The 17,912-nt window shown below is 48.2% G+C and overlaps 1 protein-coding gene across 1 annotated transcript in view; it reads left to right on the forward strand.

Annotated features, from left to right (window-relative positions):
• The window catches only part of Znf609 (zinc finger protein 609), a 152,966-nt gene extending 139,102 nt beyond the window's left edge, over window positions 1–13,864 (forward strand). The window contains 8 exon segments of the mRNA XM_028866506.2: window positions 600–687; window positions 2,015–3,414; window positions 3,417–4,354; window positions 5,520–5,886; window positions 10,840–11,015; window positions 11,265–11,481; window positions 12,276–12,354; window positions 12,820–13,864. Coding sequence (XP_028722339.1) covers window positions 600–687; window positions 2,015–3,414; window positions 3,417–4,354; window positions 5,520–5,886; window positions 10,840–11,015; window positions 11,265–11,481; window positions 12,276–12,349 — 3,260 coding nt within the window. The 3' untranslated portion in view covers window positions 12,350–12,354; window positions 12,820–13,864.
• Window positions 13,865–17,912: the final 4,048 nt, after the last annotated feature.

Raw genomic sequence — 17,912 nt, forward strand, 5'->3', positions numbered from 1 at the left:
CACTGTCTTAACAAAAACAAGGGAGGGCAGAGGGTGTAGCTCAGTCAGTAGAATGCTTGTCCAGTATGAACAAAGCCATGAGTTCAGTTCTGAGCACGACATAAATCTGGGTGTGTGGGGACCTTCCTGTAATCCCAACAGTCAGAGGTAGTGGAAGGACGCTCAGAAGCTCAAGGTCATCCTCAGTTATATAGCAAATTCAAGGATAGCCTGAGATCCATGAGACTGTTCATAAAAATAAAAACTGTCTTGATCAGGCTAGGAAATCTGTGAACTACTGTCCATCCGTAGGCAGTTCCCATGGGGCTGCTCTGCTACTGAAGCACCACTAAACTTTCATAGAAGTCAGAGAGCTGCTCCTGAGGAAGCTTCTTTGTAGCCGGGCAGTGGTGGCGCACGCCTTTAATCCCGCACTCGGGAGGCAGAGGCAGGATCTTTATGAGTTCGATGCCAGCCTGGGTCTACAGAGCAAGATTCAGGAAAGGCACCAAAACTACACAGAGAAACCCTGTCTCAAAAAAACAAAAAAGAATATTCTTTGCAGTGGCCAGCAAATTCGTCTCATCCATACTACTTTCTTTCTTTTTTTTTTTTTCCAGGGATGTTGGTGGTAAATGTGACATGGAGGAACAAGACATACGTAGGTACACTTCTTGACTGCACAAGGCATGATTGGGCACCCCCAAGGTGAGCACATACAGATATGTAATTTATATTAGTCTGATCCCTCTACCTAATTAATGAATTGTTACTCTATCTTATTAGAGTTGGCCCATTTGGCCTCAAACTCAAGCCTCCTGAGCCTCATCCAACTCCAGGCTCCTCACTAGCTTGAGCCACCACACAGGTTATATCCACTTTTCTTCCCTCCCTTTCTCCTTGCCTTCCTTCCTCTTGGGGACAAGGGTTCATTCTGTTACCCGGTCTTTGAACTCACTGTATAGGCCAGGCACCTCAAACCCAGCCTTCTAGATGCTGGGATTACAGGTGTTTGTCTGAGTTACTATGCCTGGCCTTATTTTCAAGTTGCAGTTTGATTTTTATTTTTTTTATTTGTTTTTTCAAAATTTATTTATTATGTATATAGTGTTCTGCCTGCATGTATGCCTGCAGGCCAGAAGAGGACACCAGATCTCATTACAGATGAGATTACATGGTGAGCCACCACCATGTGGTTGTTGGAACTTGAACTCAGGACCTCTGGAAGACCAGCCAATGCTCTTAACCACTGAGCCATCTCTCCAGCCCCCAGTTTGATTTTTAAGTTAACATTTCCAACCAGCCATAGTGCTATGTACCTGCATACAATGTAATTCCAGCCCTTAGTGGATACAGAAGATCAGGAGTTCAAAGCCAGTTTCAGGTACACAGGGAGTTTGAGGCTAACTTAGGTTACATACCTTGTTTCCAAAATGTGTGTGATAAGATCAACATTTGGGGGCTGGGATATTGTATGAGGCTTAGGGATTCACTCTCAAAAGCATAACAAAAATGAAGATAGAGGCCGGGTGGCGGTGGCACACGCCTTTAATTCCAGCACTTGGGGAGGCAGAGGCAGGCAGATCTTTGTGAGTTCAAGGCCAGCCTGATCTACAGAGTGAGCTCCAGGACAGGCACCAAAAGTACATGGAGAAACCCTGTCTCAAAAACCAAAAAAAAAATAAATAAATAAATAAATAAAAGTAAATAAATAAATAGAAATACAATAAAAATCACTAATATTTCAATGTCTCTTCAATACCTAATGTTATTACTCAGTGTGCTAGGGCTTGAGAAGCCTAAAATATGGTGGAATGATCCAGGAGTAGTATGCAAATGACATCCTAGGAAGTCAAGAGAATGGCTGTAAGTATTCTGTAAAATGGAGGCCAGCCTTGACTCCTTATTGAGTTCCATACCAGCCTGGACTTCAAGAAAGCAAGGCTGAGTGTAGTGAGTGACTCTTGCTGTGAGGCCTGGCTCATTAAAGATGTTTCCCCTTATTAATATCCTGTCCTGTTTGTCCTTTGCTAAGGTTCTGTGACTCCCCCACCAGTGACTTGGAAATGCGTAACGGTCGAGGACGAGGCAAGCGCATGCGTCCCAACAGTAACACGCCTGTCAATGAGACAGCCGCAGCCTCCGACAGCAAAGGGACCAGCAACAACAGCAAAACCCGAGCAGGAGCCAACAGCAAAGGCCGCCGGGGCAGCCAGAACTCCTCAGAGCATCGCCCCCCAGCTAGCAGCGCCTCGGAGGATGTCAAGGCCAGCCCTTCCTCAGCTAATAAGCGGAAAAACAAGCCTCTTTCAGATATGGAACTGAATTCTAGCTCCGAGGACTCCAAAGGAAGCAAACGTGTCCGCACAAATTCCATGGGCTCAGCCACCGGGCCACTCCCTGGGACCAAGGTGGAACCCAGTGTTGTGGACAGAAATTGTCCCTCCCCAGTCCTGATTGACTGTCCCCACCCAAACTGCAACAAAAAGTACAAGCACATTAATGGACTTAAGTATCACCAAGCTCATGCCCACACGGACGATGACAGCAAACCGGAAGCTGATGGAGACAGTGAGTATGGAGAAGAGCCCGCCCTCCATGCGGACCTCAGCGGCTGCAACGGTGCATCTGTCTCACAGAAAGGATCCTTGTCCCCTGCCCGCTCAGCTACCCCCAAAGTTCGGCTGGTTGAGCCTCATAGCCCTTCCCCTCCAAGCAAGTTCAGCACAAAAGGCCTCTGTAAGAAAAAACTGAGTGGGGAGGGAGACACAGACCTTGGGGCCTTATCCAATGATGGTTCTGATGATGGACCCTCAGTGATGGATGAAACAAGCAACGATGCCTTCGACTCTCTGGACAGGAAGTGTGTGGAAAAAGAAAAATGTAAAAAGCCCTCCAGTTTGAAACCTGAAAAGATTCCATCCAAGAGCTTAAAGTCAGCCCGGCCCATTGCCCCTGCCATACCCCCACAGCAGATCTACACTTTCCAGACGGCCACCTTCACAGCAGCAAGCCCTGGCTCCTCCTCAGGCTTGACCACCACAGTGGTCCAAGCCATGCCCAACAGCCCCCAACTCAAGCCCATTCAGCCCAAGCCCACTGTGATGGGGGAGCCCTTCACAGTCAACCCTGCCTTGACCCCTGCCAAGGACAAGAAAAAGAAAGACAAAAAAAAGAAGGAATCATCAAAGGAACTTGAAAGTCCTCTGACCCCTGGGAAGGTGTGCCGAGCAGAAGAAGGTAAAAGCCCGTTCAGAGAATCATCAGGGGATGGAATAAAAATGGAGGGGCTTCTCAATGGCTCCTCAGACTCCCACCAAAGCCGCTTAGCGAGTATCAAGGCTGAAGCTGATAAGATTTACAGTTTTACAGACAATGCCCCCAGCCCTTCAATTGGAGGCAGCAGCCGCCTAGATAGCACTACCCCAACCCAACCCCTACTCCCCTACATGTAGTGACCCAGAATGGTGCTGAAGCCAGTTCAGTCAAAACCAATAGTCCTGCCTACTCTGACATCTCGGATGCTGGGGAGGATGGGGAGGGCAAGGTGGACACTGTCAAGTCCAAGGACCCTGAGCAGCTGGTTAAAGAGGGGGCTAAGAAAACACTTTTCCCCCCTCAGCCGCAGAGCAAAGACTCACCATATTATCAAGGCTTTGAAAGTTACTACTCTCCAGGTTATGCGCAGTCCAGCCCAGGGGCTCTCAACTCAAGCAGCCAGTCAGGAATGGAGGGCCAGGCCCTCAAGACAAAGAAGGATGAGGAGCCCGAGAGCATAGAAGGGAAAGTGAAGAATGATGTCTGTGAGGAAAAGAAACCTGAACTGAGCAGTTCCAGTCAGCAGCCCTCTGTCATCCAGCAGCGGCCCAACATGTACATGCAGTCCCTGTACTACAACCAGTATGCCTACGTGCCTCCCTACGGCTACAGCGACCAGACTTACCACCCCCACCTCCTGAGCACCAACGCAGCTTACCGACAGCAGTACGAAGAGCAGCAGAAACGGCAGAGCCTGGAGCAGCAGCAGCGGGGACTGGACAAGAAGGCAGAGCTGGGCCTGAAAGAGCGGGAAGCACCACTCAAGGAAGAGTGGAAGCAGAAGCCGTCAATCCCACCAACTCTCACCAAGGCTCCCAGCTTGACAGACTTGGTGAAGTCAGGGCCAGGCAAAGCCAAGGAGCCAGGAGCTGATCCTGCCAAGTCCGTCATCATTCCCAAATTAGATGACTCATCAAAACTCCCGGGCCAGGCTCCTGAAGGCCTTAAAGGGAAGCTGGGTGAGGCCAGCCACCTAGGCAAGGAGGCCTCTGAGGCTAAGACAGGCACTGAGTGTGGCCGACAGGCAGAGGTGGATCCAATACTCTGGTACCGACAGGTAACTGTTGTGTGTCAGGAAGTAGAAACACTAGTAAACTTTCTGGGCCCCACAGATCAGCACTGTCTTGTGTAAGGGTTCCATAGAATTAGATTAGCAGGAGAGTTGTATAATTTTAGGAATTCTGTACATTTTAATGTTTAAAGGGTATTTTTCCCTTAAATGGGAAAGAAGGACTAATGAGACAGTTTGTTTTGTCTAGAGTTGGTTGAGCCTTCAGAAGCAGAGCCAGGACAAGATCCTAGGCATCCTGACTCCTAGCCCAATGTTCCACCGTATAGTTCCTTTGGGATGAAAGCATATAGTATTCAGCTAACAGATGTCTTTACAAAGGATTCTATGGTGTCAGCTAGGCTGCACATGCCTGTAATCTTAGTACTTGGAAGGCTAAAGGCAGATTGTCATGAGTTTTTAGCCACACTGAGCTGCATAGTAAGTTGAAAGCCAGCCTGCGCTACATAACAGGATCCTGTTCTCTAAATAAATAAGTAATATTTAAAAATTAAAACTAATGGGGCTGCAGAGATGGCTCAGTGGTTAAGAGTACTTGCTGTTCTTCCAGAGGACCCAACTTCGCTTCCTAATACCCACATCAGATGGCTTAGAAGCTCCCGTAACTCCAGCTCCTGGGAATCTAATGCTCTCTTCTGGTCTCTTCAGACAGCCAAACCTGTTGCAGATTTTAACTCAGGAGATTTAGAACGTCTTCCCTTTACTCTTGCTATTAGTTCTACCCTTCCTGACAAGAGTGGTAGTGGTAACTTTGCAAAACAAAACTTGTCTTATTCCTGGAGTCATTGCCCCAGAAGTCTTACGTAAAGAGCACCCACTGACGGCTGTGCCTTTTCTTCCCCATATCTTGTCTCCTTAGGCTTGAGAAAGTGTTTTGCTTTGTTTTGAAGTGACAGGGTCTCACTGTGTATTCCTTACTGGCCTAGAACTCTCTGTAAACTAGGCTGCTCGAACTCCGAGCGATCTCTCTGCCTCTGCCTCCCCAGTGTTGGAACTAACAGTCTTTTTGCAAACATAATTGGTAGAAGCCACGCTGTCACTCTGCCTTGGGTGCTGTAATATTCTGTTCTGGTGTTTCTGCTGGGACCTTGGGTTTGAAAAGGATCTTTTGTGTGTGTAACACTACTCAGCACTTGTTCTGTGGTTTTTGCAGGAGACAGAGCCCCGGATGTGGACATATGTGTATCCTGCCAAGTACTCAGACATCAAATCAGAGGATGATCGGTGGAAAGAGGAGCGGGACCGGAAATTAAAGGAGGAAAGGAGTCGGAGTAAGGACTCGGTTCCCAAGGAAGATGGGAAAGAGAGTACAAGTACTGAGTGCAAGCTACCCGCCTCCGAGGAGTCCCGCCTTGGGAGCAAGGAGCCCCGGCCAAGTGTCCATGTGCCTGTGTCCTCCCCGCTCCCCCAGCACCAGTCCTACATCCCCTACATGCACGGCTACTCTTACAGCCAGTCCTATGACCCCAACCACCCCAGCTACCGGGGCATGCCTGCTGTGATGATGCAGAACTACCCAGGTATGGTACTGAGTGCTGGCTCTGCTGCTCTCGGGGGAGGGAGATGAACAGATTTCCAGTCCAGGGCTTTGTTGCTTTGGTTCTAAGTGTCAGTGAGACTGGCTTGGATGACAGTCCTTTTATTTTCAATGTGCACCTGCTGTGAAGTTGCCACTCTGACCTTAAATGACCCTAATTACGGTCGGAAACACCACCTCTCCCGTGCTCCAGCTTTTCTAGATTATCAGTACACCCCAGCCAGCTTCTCTCTGCTGGAATTTCTTTCCACATGCACTCTGATTTGTGCTGTATGCAAGGCACTGTGGGGAATACTAAAGAAATAGAAGCAACTAGTTCCCTCTGCTCAAGGACCTCACAGCTTCATACAGCAGGAGCCATACATGTGACACATGCAATTCAAACCAGAACAACGCAGGCATTCATTCATCTTGGAGGCTCTGCTCAGCTGGGAGATCAGAAAGCTGGCAGGGATGCAGAGCAGAGAGCAGTTTGAAGTCAGCTGGGGGGATGTCCAGTAGGTTCCGCTTGAGAAAAATTCGTTCTTACACTGCTGACAGTGAGTTCTCAGTGGGTCAAGGTTTAATGTTTTTAACTTGTTAGAAAAAAATGTTTGTCTTCAGCTCTCCTCACTAGAGCCCGATAGGATTCCTCTGGGGTGGAAGGGAGCTTCAGGTTTGTTGTTGTTTTGTTGGTTGGTTTGAGGTTGGGAAGGGGTCTTGTTATTGTTGTTTACCTGAGACAGGATTTCACTCTGTACCCCTGGCTGGCCTGGAACTCACTGTGTAGACCAGGCTGGCCTCGAACTCAGAGAGCTCCACCTGCCTCTGCCTCCTGAGTGCTGGATCAAGAGAAGCATGTACCACCGTGCCTGGCCATAATGTAGTCTTCCAGCACACACACTCAGTGTCCACCGATAGATCTGTCCAGGTAATGGCATCCCACGTGTGCAGCCTTGTCTTCTCTTTGGCGCTGCATGAAATATGTAATAGGTTTCCGAGATTGTAGCCACTCCACTGAGCTGCAGTACACAAGAATTGATGCCTTCTGTCTGTCTGGACATCTAGAATCCAACCTGCCCTACTCTGCCCTGCCATCTTCAGCTTCTATTCGTTTTCATTTAGGTCCGCCTGAGCACTCACAACTCCCAGCCGCCTAGAGCATGTAGTCTTGACTTTCTGCTGGCATTATTATAGGATAAATTCTAAATACAAATAAGCTTTTCAAACAGATACAGGGGATCATCTCACCCTTGTGGTACACCTTACCATCTATATAAAAATAAGAGTTCCGCCGGGTATACACGCCTTTAATCCCAGCACTCTGGAGGCAGAACCAGGTGGATCCCTGTGAGTTCGAGGCCAGCCTGGTCTACAGAGCAAGATCCAGGACAGGCACCAAAACTACACAGAGAAACCCTGTCTGGGGGAAATAAATAATAATAATAATAACAACAACAATAATAATAATAACAATAATAATGAGTTTCATTGGTTGAGGCACTGTCTTGAATGGTTTATGCACCTTTTTACTTACTCTGGTATTTTTGTAGTTGAGACAGGGTCTTGTTATGTAGCCCTGGCTAGCCTATAATTAACTATATGGTGTAGGCTAGCCTCCAACTTTCCTCCTCTTTCTTCTTGCCTCTTCTACTCCTAAGTACTGGAATTACATGCATATGCCACCTCCCCCCCAGCTTGTGTATGTTCTTATGCATATGTATGCATATATGTGAAGGTCAGAGGTCAATGTCACTTGTCTTCTTCAGCTGTTCTCCAACTTATTTTTTGAAACAGGATCTCTCACTGAACTTGGAGCTCACTGATTATGCTAGACTGACTTGCAGTGAGCCCCAGGGATTCTCCTGGGTACCTTCTTCACAGTGCTAGAATTACAGGTCCATAGTCTCTGCTTCTACCATGTTGGTTTCAGGGACCAAACTTGGTTGTCAGCCTTGGGAGCAGGTGCCTTTACCTACTAAGTGAGCCCTCTGTGGGTCTTGTTTTAAGATTTTTTTTTTATTTATGTGTATGAATGTTTGCCTGCCACATGCATGCCTGGTATCCAAGAAGGCCAGAAAAGGTGTTACGTCCCCTGGAACTAGGGTTACAAACCACTCTGAGCTGTCATGTGGGTGTTAGAGATGCAACCTGGGTCCTTCACAGTAACAGAAAGTATTCTTAACCACTGAATCATCTCTCCAGCCTCACTGGTTTTGAGACGTAGTCTGGCCATGTAACCCCGGCTGACCTTGAACTCATCTTCCTGCCTTGGCCTTCTCAGTGCTTCAAGTTCACATTGCTTGTTTGTTGGCTGCGTACTCTGAACTAGAATTTACTGTGTAGTGCAGGCTAGCCTCCTTGAAACAATCCTCTTACCTTTGCCTCCCAAGTACTGGGAGTAAAGCATTATACCTAGAGCTCATGTTACCTTTTGTATTGGTATCTTTTTTTTTTTAGGTTGATTTATGAGTGTGTGTGTGTGTGTGTGTGTGTGTGTGTGTGTGAGTGAGAGAGAGAGAGAGAGAGAGAGAGAGAGAGAGAGAGAGAGAGAGAGAGAGAGAGAGGTGCATGTAAGCAGAGTGTTTGCAGAGGCCAGAAGAGGACATCAGCTCCCTTGGAGCTGGAGTTACATATGGCTGCGTAATGTGGGTCCTAAGAATTGAACCCAGATCCTCTGGAAGAATAAGTGTTCTTAACCACTAAACTACCACTCCAACGCCACTACCACCACCACCCCTTTTTTTATCTTTTTTTTTCTCCCCGAGAAAAAAAAAAGTAGACCCGGCTGGTATTGAACTCAAAGAGTTCTGTCTGCCTCTGCCTCTAGAGTGCTGGAATTAAAGGCGTGTACCACCACACTGGCCTACCACCCTTTTTTTATTTTATTTATTTATTTATTATTTTTATTGGTGGTGATACTTTTTTTTCCTTTTATTTTATTTTACAATACCATTCAGTTCTACATATCAGCCACGGGTTCCCCTGTTCTCCTCCCTCCCACCCCCTCCCCTTACCCCAGCCCACCCCCCATTCCCACCTCCTCCAGGGCAAAGCCTCCCCCGAGGACTGCGATCAACCTGGTAGACTCAGTCCAGGCAGGTCCAGTCCCTTCCTCCCAGACTGAGCCAAGTGTCCCTGCATAAGCTCCAGGTTTCAAACAGCCAATTCATGCAATGAGCACAGGACTTGGTCCCACTGCCTAGTTGCCTCCCAAACTGATCAAGCCAATCCACTGTCACATTTATTCAGAGGGCCTGATCCAGCTGGGGGCCCCTCAGCCTTTGGTTCATAGTTCATGTGTTTCCATTCATTTGGCTTTTTTTTTTTTTCAATAATTGAATAAAACTGAAATTTATTATAAGCCACAGTCATCCTAGGGACCTCCATGCTATATATATATATAGCCTCCATGGTTATATGGGTTGTGGTCTGATTGTTCTTTATTTTATATCTAGAATCCATTTATGAGTGAGTAAATACCATGACTGTCTTTCTGGGTTTGGGTTACCTCACTCAGGGTGATTTTTTCTAGTTCCATCCATTTGCCTGCAAATTTCATGCTTTCATTGTTTTTCTCTGCTGAGTAGTACTCCATTATGTATATGTACCACATTTTTTTTTTCATCCATTCTTCCGTTGACGGGCATCTAGGTTGTTTCCAGGTTCTGGCTATTACAAATAGTGCTGCTATGAACATAGCTGAGCATGTATCTTTATGGTATGAATCAGCATTCCTTGGGTATATGCCCAAGAGTAGGATGGCTGGGTCTTGAGGTAGTTCGATTCCTAATTTTCTGAGAAACCGCCATACTGATTTCCACAGTGGTTGTACAAGTTTGCATTCCCACCAACAGTGGAGGAGTGTTCCCTTTGCTCCACATCCTCTCCAACATTGACTGTCATTGGTGTTTTTGATCGTAGCCATTCTGACAGGTGTAAGGTGGTATCTCAGAGTGGTTTTGATTTGCATTTCTCTGATGATTAAGGATGTTGAACATTTCTTTAAATGTCTTTCAGCCATTTGTGATTCTTGTTTTGTGAATTCTCTGTTTAGCTCTTTAGCCCATTTTTTAATTGGACTGTTCAGTATTTTGATGTCTAGTTTCTTGAGTTCTTTATATACTGTGGAGATCAATCCTCTGTCAGATGTGGGGTTGGTGAAGGTCTTTCCCATTCTGTAGGCTGTCTTTTTGTCTTGTTGACCGTGTCTTTTGCCCTGCAAAAGCTTCTCAGTTTCGAGAGGTCCCATTTATTAATGGTTGTGCTCAGGGTCTGTGCTGTTCCACCCTTTTTTTAAATAGAAAAATAAAGTCTCACTATGTAACCTGGCTGGCTTAGAACTCCCTCTATATGGACCAGACTGGCTTCAACCTCACATAGATGTACCTGCCCCTGCCCTCCTGTGTGGTGGGGTCAAACTTAGGTCATCAGGCCTAGCAGCAAGTGTTTTTACCCACTGAGCCATCACATGGACCTCGTTTTGTTTTGGGGGGCAGGATCTTGTCTAGGCTCACATTTTACTCACAATTCTGCCCCAACCACCGCACTGTTGGGATTACAGATGTGTGCATCGTGCGTGACTGATACATTCATTCTGATGATAAAGAAACTGAGACTCAAAAAGCTTGTCACTTTATTCAGGGTTATTCAGTCCAAGGCTGTCTGACTAAATCCTTTGATCTTTCAACTTTATCATATGACTCTGAGATAGCATCATCAGGAGCCATAGGAGATCTGAGAAGTCAGCTGTGGGAAACTGAGTGCCGTATTCTTTATCTCTTCACCTGTTCTTCCTATAGAGCTTGTTCCGAAGCCAGGAACAAGTCCTCCCAGAGATGCTGTGGTTGAAGGTGTCTCAGATGATGCCTAAGAGAGCTGATGCCACCCGCCCACACTCACTAGAGCGCTTCCTTCTGCCAGCCTTTCTTTGACTGCTCCATCTCTCCTTCCCTAGGTTCCTACCTGCCTTCCAGCTACTCTTTCTCCCCCTATGGCAGCAAGGTCTCAGGTGGTGAGGATGCTGACAAGGCACGTGCCAGCCCCAGTGTGAGCTGTAAAGCCAGCTCAGAGTCCAAAGCCCTGGACATCTTGCAGCAACATGCCAGTCACTACAAAAGCAAGTCTCCCACGGTAAGTGGGGCATGCAGCCCAGGTCCTGTCCAAAGACCAAGAAATCAAGATCCACAGCATGGGAGAATTGGGCAAGTTCAGGTTCTGACCACGGTGCAGCTTGGCTGACTTGACATTGACCCCATGGGAGCACCCCCTTTATTTATAAATACCCTGCATTTTTAAGACTCATAATGTAGGGCCCTGGTTAGATCACTAGTGTGTATATATCTCATTATAGTACCTTTATGTGTTTCCTTTCCTTTCCAGATAAGTGATAAAAGTTCTCAGGAGAGAGATCGGGGAGGCTGTGGGGTAGTTGGGGGTGGTGGCAGCTGTAGCAGTGTTGGGGGAGCAGGAGGTGGTGACAGGAGTGCCGACCGGCCCCGCACTTCCCCTTCCCAGCGTCTGATGTCCACACACCACCACCACCACCACTTGGGCTACTCCTTGCTCCCAGCACAGTACAACCTACCCTATGCCGCAGGTAAGGCTCGCGTCCTCGTCACCTCCAGTTTTGTTCCCTTTCAGTTAGTAGCGCCTGTAACAAGGCCCCTCAAACCTGTAACTTGAGATGATTCCCACCACTTAGGATGTTGAAGCAGGAGCATAAAAATCAATTCAAGGAGGGCTGTGAGATGCCTTGGTAAAGCATTTGCCTTGTGAGTGTGGGGACCTGAATTCAGTCCTCAAAACCCATGGAAAAAGACAGATGTGGTGGTGTGTGCTTGTACTACAGTGCTTAGGTGGGAGGAAAATCAGGCAGATCCCACTAGCCTAGCCTACTTGGCAAAGTTCCAGGCCAGTGAAAGGCCTTGTCTTCAATAAAAGGTAGACAGCACATGAGAAATGCCACCCAAGGTGTCCCGTGACCTCCACGCGCTCACGTGTGCAACACACACAGGCACGCTCGCTCATTCGCGTTGTGAGATGGACCCTGTCTTAAACAAAACACAAAGGAACGTCCACTTTGTCCTGAGTTCCAGAGTCCCTGCAGTAGGCTGACATGTATTTCCTCCCTGGGAGCTTGGGAACTTCATCTTCAGCAGAGTAAGGAACGGGTGTTTCCACTGCTGAAAAGCAGCAGTTGAAAACCAAGCTGTACCCTCGCCCACTAGATCTGGCCAAGTATCAGGGTTGTTTGGTTTTCTGTCAGCACCCCAAAAATTCAGTGGCGCTAGGGGAACCTAAAGGGAAATTCCTCCCTATATTCAGCCGACTGGTGGAGTGTGGAGGGCGATTTCCTGAGTGCTACATTAAATGTGTTCTCTGCCTGCCCAGGGCTTTCTTCTACAGCCATTGTTGCCAGCCAGCAAGGCTCAACTCCCTCACTCTACCCACCCCCCAGGAGGTGAGAATGGTAAGTAGCTTTTGTTAATTTGGGGTAACAAATTAACAGGAGTAGCTGCTACCTGGATCACAGAATCCCTGTGGTGCCCAACTGAGGGGTAACCATGTGAGGTCAGTGGTCTGGAAAAGGGGCCACTGGCCAAGCCTGTGGCACCAGCCTCTTCCGAAGCTGTGTACATCTGAGGGCCTGTGGAGGAGGCCGTTCCAGCTGGCTTTCCCTGCAGTTCTTTATGTGTGTGTGGGGGGTGTTTTATTTATTGTTGACAGTGGTGCATATGTGCAGAGGTCAGAGGACAACTTACAGGGAGTTTCTTCCCCTAGATGGAGGATGGAGCTCAGCTTGGGCTTGGCAGCAAGCATCCTTACTCACCACACCATCTCACCAGCCTCAGCTCGTTTCCTTAGAGCGCCATCTTGTGGGTGTGGGACCAAGCCGGCCACAATTACCTGTTGACCTGTCATTTTTCCTCTGCAGAACACCAAGTGCCCAGATGAAGTCAGCTTCGTGGGCCAGCCTGGCTCATTTGAGGTGCTGCTGGAGATGCCATTTTACCATCGGTTACACGGTGCTGATCATCCTGTTTGCCATTCCTACCGTGACTGAAGGCAGACCCTTGGCTATCTCACCTCCACGTGACCCTTCCTCTTCCTCAGGAGCTGAAGAACTGGTACTTTGCAAAAATATTTATTCTCTCAGCCACAGTTAAGACTGTTGTGGCGTCTGTGGAGATGAAGGCATAGGAGCAACGGAGGGAACAGAGCCTCATCCCAGAGAAGTTCCTGCTCTGTTAACCCAGCCCCTAGTCTACCGCCAGAGCAGAACCCTACACCGCCTGGGAGGGACCCCAAGCCTGGGGTAAGGTCTGAAGAGAGCACAGCAGCCATGTCCCTTGCATTGCCATTACCACCGTCAGGACCCCCTGTCTCCTCAGTGGTTTGGGCCCTGGGAACTGGCAGCACGTGGAGAAATTAGAATCTCAGGAAAGAAGTTGGGGGCTGTTTTCCCTGTGACTGTGAAGACAAGGTCTTCAGGCATGGAGACATCCTCCTCTAATATGAGCACAGATGAACGCTCAGAGCCTAACCTGTAAAGGAGAGAGAGTAAGGCGTTTGCCCCACCCCTCCCCCAGAGCCTTGTGCTCCTGTTAGGCAGAAGGTAGGGTTCTAGCACCAGCACAGGGTTCCCTGGGGATGCTGGGAGGAGCTGGAGCATAAATGGAGTCTGTGAAATTGAACCTGCTTCCTCACCAAAATTCCTGCCGCTTTTCATCTCCCAACTCCTTGCCCTTTCTCTTTTTAACCCCTTGGTGCCTTTCCCAGGGGCGGGGGGGATCCCCATACTGACCTCTTCTACTGCTTGTCTCTTACAACTCAGGCAGAATAGACTTCTCTCAGCATGGGTAACCTTGGAGTCTGCCACATCACTTTAGAGCATGAACCAGAAGGCAGGCTGTGGGAACACCCAGCAGTTCTCGGAGACATTCAGTCTTCTGAGTATCTTTCTCATTTAGGGTCACAAATGTGTACAGCCCAGTTCCTCTGTCTAAAGGTACATGATTTTATACAGTTCACTCTGTAACTCCTTGTGTGCCAATATGAGGCGTGTTTTTGTAACACACATTTTTGTTTTAGGGGCCACTGGCCAAGGGGGGTGATTTGCTCCTTAGACCCTGAAATAGCATATTCAAGCATTATATACCCAAGCCACAGAGTGGACACAGTGGGATGAGGCTTTGGAGTGCAGACATGTCTCTGTTCTCCTGAGCTGCAAAGTTGTGTGCTGGGAAAGTGATGACCTAGCTTTATTGGAGTCACTTCTTCCCAGAATGTGGGATGCTTTTCAGCTCTCTGCTATTGTTCCCCTCCCCTCTTGTCTCTACCCTCTGGGCTGCAAGAGAGAGGAAGATCTACAGATACCAGTCTGGGCTAACAGGGAACTTGTCACAAGAATGTCAGAAATGACACTTTGAGGATGGCTGACTTCTTTGGGAGAGTGAGGTGGTGGGAGCTGGTAAGCACAAAGCCCAAGGAAAGGTGGTTCCCAAGGACCTGTGAGCCCTCCCTGTGTACAGACAGGCTTGGGTTGTTGGCATCTCCTACCTACACACCTTTCCCGTTTCCAAGTCCTTATTTTTGTTCAAGCTGGGTTCTGGGCACTTGGAAAAACTTTTGTTTTCGACCTGTTGGCCGGACCCCAAGCAGCCCTTCCCTCGTCACCATCGTCCCCTGTGCCCATGTTGCCCCAGGAAGCAGTACTTTGGGCAGCGACCCCCTTTCATTCATGGAAGTAGATATTGGAGACACCATCCTACCTAACCCATTACCCATTCTAAGAGGGTGACTGGCTTTCAGCCTGATTATGCCTCCCCCAAAACTCCAGTGAATAGAGCCAGGTGCCCATCTGTTCCTGTTTGTTTCTTAAATACTGTTGGTGTTTTGTATGTATCTGTGGCACTGGCTTGCAATGTGCTTTGTACATATTGTAAAGGAACCATTGGAGCAATTTTCTTTTTCATTGGGAAGGCACGGCCTACATTCCTGCCTTTTCTACTTCATTTTATAACAGAGGCTGTATTTGCAAGACAGCCTTAGGTTCTGCAGAAGGGAACAGCTCTCTCTCCCCCCTCTCCTCTCTCCTCTCCTCTCTCCCTCCCTCCCTCCCTCCTCCCTCCCTCCCTCCCTCCCTCCCTCCCTCTCTCTCTCTCTCTCTCTCTCTCTCTCTCTCTCTCTCTCCCTCTCTCCCTCTCTCTCCAAAAAAGTCAGCTCTTTGATCCCTCTATCCAAGTGCCCCTTGAAGAACAGGCCCTGCCCTGCAGTGAGATTAGCGGTAGAAAAATGACACTGTGTTCTCAGTCTGCTCCTCCTGGTCCCCATCTGAGTCCAGTCTTCTCTCCCTGAAGTAGTGTCACATAGCTGCAGCTGTGGAGATCCTGACTAGTGCCGAGAGATTGGCTGTCCACCTCCACACTCCACAGGGGGAACTACCTGTGACACCTAGTCAGAGACAAGATCTGGTCCAGTCTGCCAAGCCTCTCACTGAGCCGCCCCTGCCCATGCCCTTGGTGTTCAGTAATCTCTGAGACCCATGTGGAGAAGCTACAAGTAGGGGCCTCACCCCAAAGAGGGCAGCCACAGCCTGACAGCTGCTGCCTAGGATTCCTGTCTGCTTCCTCAATGGTGTGCCAGTTCCCTCCAGCTCTTCCCTGTCTTGTACATGTGGGCTCCACTTGGCCTACACTGTCCACACGTCTCAAGGTCAAAGAAACACACAGAGAAGGGGAAGAGGGTGCCCTCTAAAGTAACCATTTCATGCATCTCCTCTCCAGGCTCCAGGGTGGGGTGGGGCTTAGCTTAAGGGAGTTGGGAGTTGGGACTGCAGAAGGGCTAGAGAACTGGATATAGGTTTGAGGCCTCCTCGTCACTTACTACCCCATATACCCTATCATTGTGTACTCTGATGCCCCTCAAGATTCAGCCGGGCAGCTAGCTGGCCCATAATTCTGGGCCTCTGTCATTTATTACTAGGGCATCCTAGGAAACTTTCCAGTGATTCCCTGCCATGGCCCTCCCAGGCCTTGTCCCCAGCCCCTCCTGCCCCAGCCCACCCGCTTGCCTTGGTGCTCAGCCCTCCCTCCCATTGGGAGCAGGTTGGGGCAAGCTGGAGGCCCGGGCTGGAGGGGCAGTGTTGCTGTTCATAGCTTTTGTTCCATTGGCGTTGCTCTGTTGGATTTAATTTCAGTCTTCCTGATTCTTCCCTTCTGTAAAGTGTACATTACCAAGTTCCTTGTTTTTTATATACATATATATATATATAAATATATATATATATACAAACTGTACTCTTTTTGCCTTTGTACATTCAGGCAAGAAGAGAAAATAAATCTTTTTAAGAGACAATCACAAATCTGTGAGGGCTGCTGGTTATTTCTCCTGGATTTGCTGCTGAGCTGCTGCTGCTGCTGCTGCTGTCTCCTCCCCTAGCTATTCTGTCCCCTCGGCTTCCCTGTCTCTCTCTAGTCCTGCTCCATGTGCATCCTCAGCGTCACCTCGACTGGCTGACAGCAAGCTGTTGAATCCAGTGTGCAGACTACTTTCCCTTGGAGCCTTGTCCTGCCCAGCACTGTTTTCTGGCTTGGCCACTGGCTGATTCTTTATCCTGGCCTCTTCTTTTTACCCTTGGATCCATTTCACCAAAGTGGCTTTGGACCCCTGGGTACTCTGAGACCTGCCTCTCAGAGGCCCTGACTTTGGACATTCATTCCTCTATGAAACTATGCAGCTGGGAGCTCTCTGCCTGAGATTTTGCACTACTTAAACCTGCCTGGGAGTTAGAATGGAAGGTTTAGGAACAAGTGGGGAAATGACCCCCAGCACTCCACCCCACACAAACCCCACCCATCCTAGCCTCCGAAGTCTGCTGGTCCAGGAACCACTCCTGGACTCCGTTGTTACCCTATGAGATCAAGGGCTAAGGATTTATTGATAAAAGCTTTTGATGAGACTCTCAAAGAGTGGTACCCTTCAGAAACACAGCCCAGCCAAACCATGTTCAGGCTTTCTCTTTTCCTGACCTTCCTCCTCCTCCCCCTTCTCCACTTTGTCTCTACTTCCTTTTCTTAATTGGCTTTGGAATTGAAGTATATTTTTAAATTATTTGTTGTATTTATTGAATAAAGTTTTTAATGTCCCTGTTCTTACATTTAGACTTAAGTTTGCCTTTCACGTATCTCCCTTTCCTATCCCCCTCTTCACCATCCCCAGATTTTCTACCTTCTAAGTTGCTTTTTCGAATGAAGTGCTGCTGCCTACTTCCCATGATTAGGTATTGTCAGTGGTGGTCTTCAACAGCCCAATTTTTGTGTGTGACGGGTAGGTATATAGTTTCCAGGTCAGCCCAGTTTACTGGCTGTAAACAGGAAACATCAACATACAGCAGCAGAAACTGTTTCCTCAGCTTTGCAAGCTTGGGCTGAAAAGTAAAGAACTGAGTGAGTCTTGTTTCTTTGTTAGCCCTGTTGATTTGCAAATGGATAGCTCAGATTTTACAACTGAATCGTGACCTCCCTTGCTACCTCTAGGAGTCATCTGTTTGATGGAGGGTATTTCCACACCAATTCTAATTTCAGCTCACTTTGAAGGGATACCATGTGCAAGTGGAGCCCAGGGTTAGTGACGTGGCTAAATAAAACACAGGTAAGCTCCATGAAAAAACAAGTTGAAAATGGGTCAAGTGTATGGAGAAACTAAGGGTTGACTATAAGGGACTTGCAAATCCATAGGTAGAAGAACACGGCCTTGAGGAGAAGGGATTTAACATGCATGCATGCATGGGAAGAAACCTGAGAAGTGAGGTGATGGGAGTGCTTAGTCCCCTCTCCAGGACCAGAGAAATGAGTCTTCATTGCTAGTGGTAAAAATGGACTGGAAGACATGCCTTAGGAACACTGGGCTCCAAAAGGAGGAAATGAAGAAGGAGAAGAATGTGCTGTTTCTTTCAAAGACCTTAGAGCCACTGCAGAGGCTGAGGCAGGAAGATTGCTACAAGTTAAGGCCAGAGCTATAGCGACC

Source organism: Peromyscus leucopus, chromosome 7 (genome assembly GCF_004664715.2).
Source record: "Peromyscus leucopus breed LL Stock chromosome 7, UCI_PerLeu_2.1, whole genome shotgun sequence".
Classification (NCBI taxonomy): Eukaryota; Metazoa; Chordata; class Mammalia; order Rodentia; family Cricetidae; genus Peromyscus; species Peromyscus leucopus.